Source organism: Zalophus californianus, chromosome 6, assembly GCF_009762305.2.
Source record: "Zalophus californianus isolate mZalCal1 chromosome 6, mZalCal1.pri.v2, whole genome shotgun sequence".
Lineage (NCBI taxonomy): Eukaryota > Metazoa > Chordata > Mammalia > Carnivora > Otariidae > Zalophus > Zalophus californianus.
In genome coordinates this window covers 33444553-33457968 of record NC_045600.1, presented here as the reverse complement: position 1 = coordinate 33457968, position 13416 = coordinate 33444553, and the positions used below count along the sequence as shown (strand labels likewise).

Genomic DNA, 13416 nt, shown 5'->3' with positions numbered 1-13416 from the left:
AATGAAGGTATAGACAGTCAGAATTATTTGGCAAATTTTTATATGTATACTATAAATAACTATTTGGTTGACTTTCAGGGAATCCTGTGTCAGCCGTGGTCACCTGCAATCTCTTTGTTGTGCCTGCACTGAGAAAGATGCAGGGCATCTTGGATCCTCGGCCAACCATCATCAAAGCCAGGGTAATATTATCTACATGACCAGGAACCAAAACTGAAGCCTAATAACAATTAAGGATATGATTTCCCAATTGCCCAAAACAAACATCTAAAATTTTATATCGTTTTGAGGGAAAATGTAGTTATATTCTCCCCTTCATGATAGAAAATGAAGGGGAAAAGGGTCCCTTTTATTCCCAGCCCACATTATTCCACTACTTCTAAAGTGAATCATTTTCTCCAGCTAGAATCCATATGAAAGTGGATATGTAATGATAAAATGGTAAATAGAATGAGGCTAGCACTACACTAAAACTAAACCTATACGGAAGGAAGGACAAGAGTTCTCTTTCCCCTGTGCAAGCTCACACAGGACAGCACTGCTGTCTGCTGACTTTTTCTGGGACCTTACTCATAAATTTTAAATAGTCCAGAAAAAGACAATCAATGGACTAGAAAACGAGTGAATCAGGAGGAAAGGGTGACCACATTGTGTGGAAAAGGAGAACTAAGCCTGAGGAATTATGCTTATAGGAAAAGTCACCTAGAAATTAGAGTCCCCTTCTCCACCAACACTAACTTCAATTTGATTTGCTACTGCTACTCAGCTGATTATGTAACACACTTTCTGTATAACTAATGAACAATTTTCTTGGCAATATAACCTACAGTATCAAGCCATTGCTTTTTTTCAAAACTTGATTGAGATACACATGATATACAAAAAATTGTACCTATTTAATGTGAACATTTTGATGAAATTGGACATATGCATATGCCCATATCATCACCACAGTCAAAGTACTAAACATATCCAATGCCTCCATAAATTTTCCTGTGTTATTTTGTGGTTTTGTTTGGTTTTTTATGTGTTTGTTTTGTGGTATGAACACTTAACATGAGAACTATCCTCTTAACATATTTCAAGTGCAGAATACCATGTTGTCTACTATAGGTACTATGTTGTACAAAGGATCTCTAGAACTCATTCACCTTGCAGAAGAGAAAATTTATACCCATTGAGCAACAACTCCCCATTGCCCTCCCTCAGCCTCTGACAGTCACCATTCTATTATATGCTTCTATGACTGACTATTTTAGATACCTCATAAAATTGGAATCATGCAGTATTTATCCTTCTGTGACTGGTTTATTTCACTTAGCATAATATACTCTAGGTTTATCCATGTTGCCACAAATGGTAGGATATCTTTCTTTTTTAAAGCTAAATAATATTTCATTGTATGAATATAGCACATTCTCCTTCTCCATTCATCTATCAATGAACATTTGAATTGTTTACATAACTTGGCTATCGTGAATAATGCTACATTGGGGGCATAGATATCTCTTTGAAATCCTAATTTCAGTTCTTTAAAATATATACCCAGAAATAGAATTGCTCTATTATATGTTCTCTTTTTAATTTGAGGGGAAACCTCATATGTTTCCCCCAAGCAGTAGTGGCTGAACCATTCTACATTCCTACCAACATTATATAAGTATTTCAATTTCTCTACATCCTTGCAATACTTATCTTTTGTGTGTTTTTTTAATAATAGCCATCCTAACAGTTGTGAGATGGTATCTCATTGTGGTTTTGATCTGCATTTCCCTGAGATTAGTGATGTTGAGCACTCTTTCATATACCTAATGACCATTTGTATATCTTCTTTAGAGAAATGTCTATTCAACTCCTTTGCCCATTTTTAAATCAGGTTGTCTTTTTGCTATTGCATTGTAAGAGACTCATATATTTTGGATATAGACCCCTTATCAGATAGATAGTTTGAAATATTTTCTCCCATTCCCTTGGTTCCCTTTTCACACTGTTGTTTCCTTTGGTGTGCAGAAGCTTTTTAACTTGATGTATGTAGTTTCACTTGTCTATTTTTTATTTTGTTGCTTGTGCTTTTGGTGTCAAATCTTAGAAATCATTGCCAAGACCAATATCAAAAAGCTTTTCCTGTATATTTTCTTCTAGTTGTACTGTTTCAGGTTTTACATATAAGTCCTTAATCCATTTTGAGTTGATTTTTGTGTATTGTGTAAAAAAAGGAGTCCCAATTTAATCTTCTGCATGAATATATCCATTTTTTTCAAATCCCTAAACTGTTACATTTCAAGACCTTAGAAATAAATTCAGATATGACAGAATGCTATGATTAGTGGACAGGAAGAACACAAGGCATAGAAGAGGAAGAAGAAATATTAATAAAATATTACTGTGAGAATATATAGGATAAAACATTAAGAAAATCTAGGCTTCAGATATTCTTAACATTGACCTTTTAAATACTGAGATTTTGTAGACTAGTATATGGAGAGATACCCTCCTTTTCTTAAAAGTTTAGTAAGACTTTGACTAGATATTTCTGAAAACAAATTATTTTGGGTTTTTGTTTCAATAATCATAGCAGTGGTCTTATTTTAAATTTAGTGGAAAAAGAAGAAAAAAGCTATCAATGAACAAAAAGTATTCTGATCAAATCAGAAGGTCAGAGTTATAAGGCTTAGACATCTAAACCAGTAATATGAATTTGCTCACCATTTTCATATTTGCTAAATTTAGGAAATAAGAGAAATCCACATTGTTATAAGAGAGAAAAAGAGGACTTCTCTTTGACTTTGCAGAGTTCTTATGAATCTTTTTGTTTATTTCTCATTTTAACATTCACTATCTTTTCTTTAAAACTGACATTGTTTGAGCTATCCTTACTGACAACAGTAATTACAGAGCAGTGTCCTTGGTACATTGCTCATACTGCTGCTCATTCCTGTCAACTCATGAAATTGACAATTGGACTAAGAATCAGTCAAACTCTTTTCTCCCACAGAGCACTGTCACAGGGACTGTCAGAATGGGTCATCAGGGTGTTTGGCTGTTTACTTCTTTTGTTTTTACCTCCTGAAGTCCTCCCCACACCTTTCCTGACATAACTGCCACTTTTAGAACATAACTTTATTCACTTTCTTGAAACAAGGTAAAACCTATTCTCTCAATTTTCTGACCAGCCAATACGCAGCTTACAGACACCACTTATTACTGTTCTCCAAAATGCTTGCCGTAATCACAGCCTCTCCCAATCCTTACTGCTTTCAGGAAGTGAGATGGTTGTTAAATGCTGGTGTCAGTAACTCACAGTGCTGGATCTGATGCAGCTGGCCTATGGTTAGGGCAATGCTGCATTATTTTAAAAGGTCAGCACAAAAAAAAATGTCATCCTTTTATATCGATGCGTTCTGACAAACATCAATTTAGAATAAACACTTGCTCTATGTCCTTGGTCAGTTATGGTTGAAGTTGAAATACTTCTGGTTTTCAGTAGACAATCAGAAACATCATCTTAATTCACTGAATTATTAACCTAATGTTTCCACAAAAGGATATCCTTTTATGTTTCCCTAATATCCCATCCAAGTACCCTCTACTGCCCCTTGTTGTCAACTTTTTTCTCTAGAAACATACCTGAGATAACTCCTGTTAGTATTAATAGCCCACCTCAGGTAGTGATTAAGAGAAGGGAAAGGGAAAATATTTTCATCCCCCATGGGATCAGGTCAGCATGTCCTGGAGAGTATGGATGGGCATGTTGAACTCTACTGGACTACTCTAATTTGTCCATCTTACCTCTTCTCTTGAGCATTACTGACCTCATGCTATAAGAACATGGTGAATGCTTTCTGTCTGATGTCATAAACAGTAAAATACAAAGCGTTTTAACAAAATGCTTATTTTGTTCGAAAATTGCTAAGGCACCTCGGTGGCTCAGTCAGTTAAGCATCTGCCTTTGTCTCAGGTCATGATCCCAGGGTCCTGGGATTGAGCCCCATATTGGGCTCCCTGTTGAGTGGGAAGCCTGCTTCTTCCTCTCCTGCTCCGCCTGCTTGTGCTCTCTCTCTCTTTCTCTGTCAAATAAATAAATAAAATCTTTAAAAAAAAAAAAAAAAAGAAAATTGCTAAGATATTTGTACCTGTAGAGAGAAATATGTTTACTGTGACAAGATCAGTCATTGATCATCAAAAGATATGGTGGTGGAAAAAAAAGATATTATTGGATACCTGTTATATGAGAATATTATGGCCTGTGGATTAAAAAACATACTGAAAATTATAGAACTGTCCGTGATCTATAAGAAGTGTAAATCAGTTTTAACTTACTAGGAAATGAAAAATATAACTAGGTTATAAGCATTTTAGAAAAGTTAATTTGAAACTGATCCATGTGCAAAGATTTTAAAGTTACATGATAAATTCTAGACACATGATTTACAGGGCAAATAAATACAAGGATTTCTCTGGAAGACTAATGAAATCAGTGCCTCATAACTTCATAGCACTTATTTAAAAAGTTAGTATAAAGCTGGCATAACTACTCTTTGGAAGCTTTGACCAGACTGGAGCAAAGTCCAGGCCTCCAGGACCAACCAAGGCCTTGAGCATGTTATTTTGGGCCCCCACCCAAATAGAATCCCCGTGGGTCATTTGTTTTCTCACAAACTCTCTTCTCTGATCTATGCAGTCTTGAGACCCAGGCTATGCCCCTGAATCTTCTGGAGCTTTCACTTTTTCCTTATTACTGCCATCAAACCTTCCAAAGACATTCAGGTCTTTGGCAAGTGAATCATTGTCTACCTCTCTACCTCACTTCTTACCATCCGTTGCTTTATTTCCACAATTCTAAATACCTTTATTTCTATTTCAGCAACTCACACATACATCCTTTTTCAATATCCTGAGGTACTCCATCTCAAAATCACCACCTCTGGCATACAATTTAGGGACAACAGCAAGTTAGCTCTCCATAGATATGAAAAGGTGTAAACACTCCTTTTACCTCTACCCCTTTCCATCAGTCCTTAACCCCCACTGGTTTTGTCACTTTCCTCATCCAGCCAAAATCCTGTGGTATAGCATGTCAAGCATGTCAACTTTGTTTTGCCTCTTCCTTCCACAGTAGCCCACTCTAAAAATCCACAAACTTGGATCAATCCTCCCTTCTTTATCCTTCACTTTTATTTCTAGGCCACAACTAGAGAAGAGTCTACAGCTGTTCACGTTATCACTTCCAATTTACATACCTCAGCAGGGACCCAAATTCTCCTTGTGATCCCTTTATATCCTATGGATCAACTTCTTCCAATTGTTACTACAGCCTTCCAAATCTTCACCATTCTCCTAAAGCTGCCTCCACCATCCATATCCCCTGACTTATGTAACCAGATAAGCCTGGCTTTGAATGATGGCTCCAGCATTTACTAGATTATAACCCTTGACTTGTTTAATGATTTCCCTTCTTCTAATCTTGCCTCCTCTTAAACCCCTGTTCTAACTCTAATCATGTAAGCATCTCCAACTAAAATGCTTCCATCTTCCCATGACCCCAGGATTAGATCCAAACTTCTAACATGAACATAGGAGGCCCTTCATCCCAAGGCCTTTTTTCCTTTCCAGCTTCATCTGCATCTCATCCTGCACTCTCACCATATTAAACATATTACTGCTTCCAGAATGGATATGAGATCTCCTGCCTGTGCCTGTGATTATTCCCTTTTCTAGAAGGTTCTTCCCCAACCACCACCATTTCCTTTCTCAGCTTTCAAGATTCCTAGTCATAAGACTCAGATATCGCATCCCCTGTGAAGCCTTTCTCAATGTCCCTAAGAACGGTTGATTACTTAGCCTCTTCGTGCCCTTTTAATACCATATTAACAGCTCAGGGATAACACTGCACTGTATTTGCAATTAATTATTTATTCTGAGAATTCTTTAAGATCATTTCTCTATAAGATGGGCAGGACAAAAAGGAAGAACAAAATATTCTCCTTTTTTTTAGTTAAGAGATTTTATTTTTTAGATTTAGGTTCATTGCAAAATTAAATGGAAAGTACGGAGTTCCCATATACCCCCTGTCCTCACACATGCACAGCTTCTCCCACTATTGACATCTGCACCAAAGTGGTACATTTGTTACAAGTGATGAGCCTATACTGATACATTATTACCACTCAAGGTTACCAAGGGTTTCCTCTTGGTGTTGTATATTCTGAGGGTCTTGACACATGTATAATTACATGTATCTACCATTGAACTGTCATACAGAGTAGTTTCACTGCCCTAAAACCTGTCTGTGCCCTGCGTATTCATCCCTCCCTCCATGCTAACCCTGGATCTTTTTACTATCTCCATAGTTTCATCTTTCCCAGAATTATGTGGCCTTTTCAGATTGACTCCTTTCACTTAGCAATATGCATTTAAGTTTCTTCCATATCTTTTAATGGATTCATAGCTCATTTTTTCTAGTGCTAAATAATATTCATTGTCTGGGTATATGACCATTTATTTATCCATCCACCTATGGAGGGATACCTTGATTACTTCCAGGTTTTGACAATTATGGATAAAGCTGCTACAAACCCATGTGCAGGTTTTTGTGTGGACATAAATTTTCGATTTAGTTGGGTAAAAAGCAAGGAGCATAGTTGCTAAATTGTATGGTAAGGGTATGTTTAATTTGGTAAGAAACTACCAAACAGTCTTCCAAAGTGGCTGTACCATTTTGCATTCCCACCAGGAATGAGTAAGTGTTCCAGTTCCTCCACATCAGGATTTGGTGTGGCCAGAGTTTTGCATTTTAGCCTTTGGTAGGTGGGTAATGATATCTCATTGTTTTAGTTTGCAATTCCCTAATGACATATGATGTTGAATATCTTTTAATATGCTTACTTGCCATCTCTATATCTTCTTTAATGAATTATCTGTTGAGGTCTTTCATCCATTTTTTTAAAAGATTTATTTATTTATTAGAGAGAACACACAGGGGCGGAGGGAGGGGAGAGGGAGAAGAGAGAATCTCAAGCAGACTCCCTGCTGAGTGCAGAGCCCAGTGCAGGGCTCAGTCTCACAACCCTGAGATCATGACCTGAGCTGAAATCGAGAGTTGATTGCTTAACCGACTGAGCCACCCAGGTGCCCCTTGCCCATTTTTTAATCAGGTTGTTTGTTATTGAGTTTTAAGAATTCTTTGTATATTTTTGATAACAGGCCTCCATTAGATAGATGTCTTTTACAAATATTTTCTCCCAGTTTGTGGCTTATCATTCTGTTGACTTTTTTTTCTGATTTTCTCCCTTAAATATTTACATGTAGAACATACCATGTAATATTATACCACATAATATGGTTTTGTCTCTTGAGTGACTACTGAGTGTCAGAAAAATATTCAAAAGGAAACAGAGGAAACAGTCTGAGTCCACAGCCCACTCCAGTTTTGAATGAATAGAAGAGGTCATTGAAGTGAAACATCAATTTTTTCACCAAAAAAAAAGTCTGTGTTTACTCATGGTACATATTCTTGTAAGCACTGACACTCATAGTAAGTGATTTCTTAAGCTAAGTGATATAATATGCCAGAATTATAATGTCAGTACAACTAAATATATTGATTAATAAAGTATTCTGCATTTTAGTAAAATACCATAAAAATCTAGTCAGTTTCATCTCTTGCTGCAGTTGATTCTTATTTCTTAATTACCATAAATATCTTCCTTTAAAACAAACAACCCCATTTGTTAGATGAACAAACAGGTATAGGAAAGCAAAATAACTTGCTAATACAGACACCCATTAGCAGTACAAGCGGGAGTCGAACCTGGATGTCAGATATCATCCCATCCTGATATTTTTTCCACCAAACTACCAAGAGCCAATCTGTGCCTTTGCCAAGGGAAATATCTACATAAACACTTAGCAAATAACACAGCCATGGGAATGGCTTTTGTAGTTTCATGCTGGAGAACACCCATACACAGAGTGACGGACTGATAGACATCTTTGCCATCAAGTAAGCACACAATAATTTAGGAATAATGGCAAGTTACCCCTCAGATATGATATAGAGTATAAACATAAGCAATATCAAGTGAAAGAGCTGAATGTGATTTAATCAAGGAAAAACACCGTAGGGGGTGCCTGGGTGGCTCAGTCGTTAAGCGTCTGCCTTCAGCTCAGGTCATGATCCAGGGTCCTGGGATCCAGTCCCGCATAGGCTCCCTGCTCAGCGGGAAGCCTGCTTCTCCCCTTGCTTGTGCTCTCTCTTTCAAATAAATAAAATCTTTTTTAAACAAGAAAAAAAAAGAAAAACACCTTAGAATTGAATTTTATTCGGGATTCTAGAGGAAAAGCAGGAATTGTCAGAATGAATAATTAGAATGTTTAAAAACAGCATAACCAGAATGGATTGGAGATAGACTTAATTGAATCAAAATTACTAGGATCTTCAAGTTATAATTTTATCACTGGTCTAAGCAATACCTGTTTTAGTTGGATAAAGGGTTTCTGGACCATTTTAAGGTAGAGTAACAAATGATCATTTTGCTAATGGAAAATGAACAAGTCTTCTATTCACTAACATTGAATTAATCTTTGATGGGCTATAGTCCATAATTATACGCTCTATAAACTTGTTCAAGGAATACCTCTTAGGCACCTGCTACCAACACATTATCACTTTAATTTATCGGATTTCAAGATGAATTTAATGAAATAGATTTATTTTAATGGCTCTAGGTTAAAGGTTGATTAGTCATTCCATATTGTGTATGTAACTGCAGTTGCTATGTTAGAAAGGATTTTATCCTTATTGGAAAGATATGAAAGATGCCCAGCAAAGACTCATTCAGAGGAATTCTTTTAGTACCAGTGATGTGCTAAACAAAAATGGTATATTTTTAGGACTGTACTGGAACACTAGGGAAATATTTAAGAGAAAAAGAAAGTAACTAACCCTTTTATGTTAAAGGTAGGTATATGAATGGGTAGCTAAAGAGTATCTCAGTAAATATTTATTGCTTGTATGGACAGACAGATTGACAGACATATAAATGGATATTGAGCTTGTTTGTTTAGTTCTATTTCTTTTCTTTTCAGTGTTTAAAAAAATGTGCTTTGATTTCTTAGTTCATAGGTGAGAGGTATCTGTACTATCAACCCATAAAATTAGACTTCAAAGATAGATCTTATCTTTTTCATCTGCCCTTTTTCCCCACTATGAATACCAACTTCTTAGCCTTCTTTTCTTTTTCACCAGAGCAATCCAACCTCTGGACTTCCTATATTAGGAACATAAGGTGGCAGTGGTGGAAACAGCAGAATGCCAGGACACTTTCCATGTCTACTTTATTCCTTGCACAACTTCCACCACCCTGTAGTTTTAAGAGATGATCATGTGATCAAGTTTGTTTTCATTTACTCTGTATTCTATAGTTATCATGTGATGTAAAACTGGATCCTCGCCCAGAATACCATCGGTGTATATTGACTTGGCATCACCAAGAACCACTGCCTTGGGCACAGAGTACAGGTTAGTCATTCATACCAGTGGGTATTTCTATGCATATATCCTGTTAAAACACAAAACTTATGTATAACCTCCTTCCTTGGGTACACCTAATTTTGTAATTGTTCTTCATTGTCCTTTTTGAAAGATTAGATGAGTTAAATTATTCCCAAACAGTACAGCATAAAAAGAAAACGAGTAAAAACAAAATTTTTAATAAAGGTTTACTTATTCCATGGAACCATATTTTCTAGATAAACTTTTGAAATACAATTCTAGAATTACAGAAGATTTTTATCTATATGTTCAACCTCTAAGTCCTGAGTACACAACTTTGGTTGTAGAAGGTACTGACTATGCTACCTTGTAATGTGAGATTCAAGCGCAATTATAATGTGATTCTCTGTAGCCTCTACTATACCTTAGATACTGGTAAAGTTTAAGGACTGAGAAATCAAGATTGATAACTCAAGAGTTCTATAGCTACTTCCTCTAGACTTTAAACTTTTACCCCCAAGTATTCTAGTCATATTTACCTAACTTTTGATGTGTCTCCAGAAAAGCTGTATCACCCTTTAAACGAGGTCCTATCGAGTACAAACATCAGTTAACATAGTGGCTGAATACATAGGCAGTGTTTCCTCCAGAACTGCATTCAAATTGGCCACCAACTAGTTAGTCGGACCATAGGCAAGTTACCTAACCTCTTTTGAGTCTTGTACAAATTAAATAAGATAGTTAAGGAAACTACCCCGCTGTGCTGACCAGCACTTAGTAAACACTAAAGAAATGGTAATTGTCTTTTTAAAAATAAGTTTTAAAAAACCTCTCCTTTCAGACAAACATAACATTTTAGCCTGAACTGAGAAATTCTGTGGCATTTTGCATAATGCTATACAATCCTGTTTTATTCTTTAGAGCAATAATTCCTAATGTTTATTTTCCAAAGTTCGGTGAGAAAGGAGTAGGATACAGCAGCAAGGTTACCTGGAAAAGGGACAGGGCAGCCTCGTCTTCTCTCTTCCTCTCGAAGACCTGTTTCTGTTCGTTGGTGTTTATTTTGAAAAGAACTGTAAGGGCTCCAAATGTATGCACTGTGATGTTGCTGCTACAATGAGATATTTCTTTCTAGGTAATCAGATGAGCAGCCGTCTGATGAGCATGCGCAGTGCGAACGGGTTGTTGATGCTACCTCCAAAGACAGAACAGTATGTGGAGCTCCACAAGGGCGAGGTGGTGGATGTCATGGTCATTGGACGACTATGATGGTCACCAGAGCGAGAAAGCTTTGATGCATGTCCACATATCATTGACTGTATCCTGTAATATGCAACGGCACAGCTAGTTTTTCTGATTTGGATAAAAGTTGATCTGTATAGTCAACATCTTGAACTATATTTCAAAAGAATTTAAATACACCTTTTAAAGAAAAAAACACCTAAAAATAAATCTGAACAGACAACTCTATTCTGATTATATCAAAGCAAATTTTTCCTTTCTTGCAAATTGCTTTGTGTGTTCAATGCTAGGTCTGATAGCGATAGCTTTTAGTAGACAGCAGTAGGTGCCTGCAGAACTTGTGTTTTTCTCATCTTTAAAATACAACTAATTATGCTCTTAATCAAGGCTGTCTGCTTATTTATACTAGCGTAGGCAACACTTGGATTTCCCTTCTTAGTATGCTTCATAACCGCTTTTCAGAGAGCTTTTGCTTGTTCTTTATCATGTATCTCGTGTTTATGTGCACAGTGCCAACTGAAGAGTGACTGGGTGGGGAGGCCCTGCCCTGCCTCAGGGAGAACCCTTCCCCGCAGAGCATCCGGGAGGCCCCTCCCCTAGTAGTCTCGAGGCACAGTACTCTTCGGCAGTAACTGGATACCTTTTATTTGAATAAACAAACTGGGGGGAAAAATGCTTCCTTAAGTGCTGACAGCCTTTTTAACCAATACATTTAAAATTGTACAGAACAAAAAATAAAATCAAAGACTGATCTTGTACAGATATTAGTGTTACCAGCATTCATGTGGAAATCAAGAGCAAAGAAAAAATGTTAAACAACTCTGTACCATAACATTTTCTGTAATGATACTGAAACTTAATGAATAAAAAAAAAATCCTTGATCATTATTTAAAAATCAGTTGTATTGGTCTTGTTATTAAAAAAGAGAAGATTGTCAAGCCATTTTAATGAGGTTCTGCTTGGACAAAAGGAATAGTTAAGAAGATGTGGCAAGGGTAAATGGTTTAAAGGTGATTGAAAATGTGTTATAATATATCTCTGTATTTTACTACAGCATTGCGAAAATACAAATTAGAAAATACAAGAAACCCTACAGTTGGTCTGGTCTTTTCAGTCATAGCTAGAGAATAGCAAGCAAATTTAGAGGGAAGAAATGATACAGAGGAAAAAAACTAATTTCTTATTATAGATGCAATAAAAACAAATTTCAAACATCTACAGTTCTTTGGAATGGAGAAAAAGAGTAAGTAATGAACCAGAAAATTGCTGGTGAGTAACTGGAAGGTTTTTTTTATCATGTTAGGAAGGAAGTGAGAAATGGGAAAAATCTGTGCTACATATAGAAAATATACAAACAAACTCTATCCACATGGCTCCAGTAATAAAAACTTAGAGGCACTTTCTAAGTGGTGGTAACAAGGGACATTAAATATCCTGTAGGGTATACTTAGCAAAGCAAACAACAAAAATTGGGCTAGTGAACAAGGTGTCAAATGATGGTGATGAATAAAGCCAAGTAGTAAACAAGAAAAATTTGATATTTCCAGAGTTGAAAATAAAATGATCTATATTTTAAGTCTTTTATATTTTCAGTTAAAGAACATAAGGTTAATTAATAGAAATTAAATGAAAGATCATGCAAAGTGTTCTTTACCTATAGTCATTGAAGAAACATTTATTAAGCATCTACTATGTGCTTGGGTACAAGGTACATCATACTACTGTTTAAAAGATGTATAGGGATAACAGCTGACATTATACTCCATCAAGGGAAATGACAAAAATGTACAAGTAACGATAATATTTAATATGCATGATATTTGATAATACATGGTAGAGTGTATAGAATGTGATAAATGCTGTAATTCAGATTTAAAGAGTTGGAAGAGTTCAAGTGAGAACTTCCTACAAGGTAAGATTTCAAGGGGCAAGGTGGGATTTTGGTGGATCTTGAAGGAAGGGTAGAATTTTAACGATGATGATGATGCAGGAGGAAGGGTATTCCAGAAACAGAGGATTATGGACAATTAAAAATAATTATTTTTATTATAGAATGTAAGCTCCACATGGCAAGGATTTGTTTATTTTGTTCACTGATACTACCCCCAGGTCCTTTGAAGAGTTCCTGACAGATATACATATGTATGGGCATCAGTAAATATTTGTTCAGTGAAACAGATAGTATAGAGCTTATTATACGCCAGGTGCTTTTTTTTTTTTTTCATGAGAGAGAGAATCCCAAGTAGGCTCCACTCTCAGCACGGAGCCCAATGCGGGGCTTAATCTCATGACCCCAAGATCATGACCTGAGCGGATATCAAGAGTCAGACACTTAACCAACTGAACCATCCAGGCACCTCTATGCCAGGCAGTTTCTAAGCACTTTTCATGTTTAATTTTCACAACAACAATAATAGGGTTGTTATTTTTATATTACAGATGAGGAAACTGAGGCACAGAAAAATTAAGAAACTTGTCCATGGTCACACAGCTAGTTAGAGAAGGAACCAGGATTCAAACTTAACAATCTGGCTTCAGAGCCCATACTCTTAAACATCAAACTACAGAAACAGAAAACTGATATATTTGTAAGACCAAAAAATATATTACATGTTTGAGGCCCAAACTAAGAAGTTCTTAAATGCCAGGTTAAGAAGTCTAGATTTATTCTAGAGATATC

General features: G+C 36.2%; 1 protein-coding gene across 11 annotated transcripts in view; it reads left to right on the top strand.

Annotated features, from left to right (window-relative positions):
- Positions 1–11631, top strand: part of GPHN (gephyrin) — a 624840-nt gene extending 613209 nt beyond the window's left edge. For all 11 annotated transcript variants that reach the window (XM_027571275.2, XM_035728121.1, XM_027571272.2 and 8 more), the window contains 3 exons: positions 79–182; positions 9424–9520; positions 10629–11631. In XM_027571275.2, the coding sequence (XP_027427076.1) occupies positions 79–182; positions 9424–9520; positions 10629–10762 (335 nt within the window). In that variant the 3' untranslated portion in view covers positions 10763–11631. The remainder of the gene's footprint in view (positions 1–78; positions 183–9423; positions 9521–10628) is intronic.
- Positions 11632–13416: the final 1785 nt, after the last annotated feature.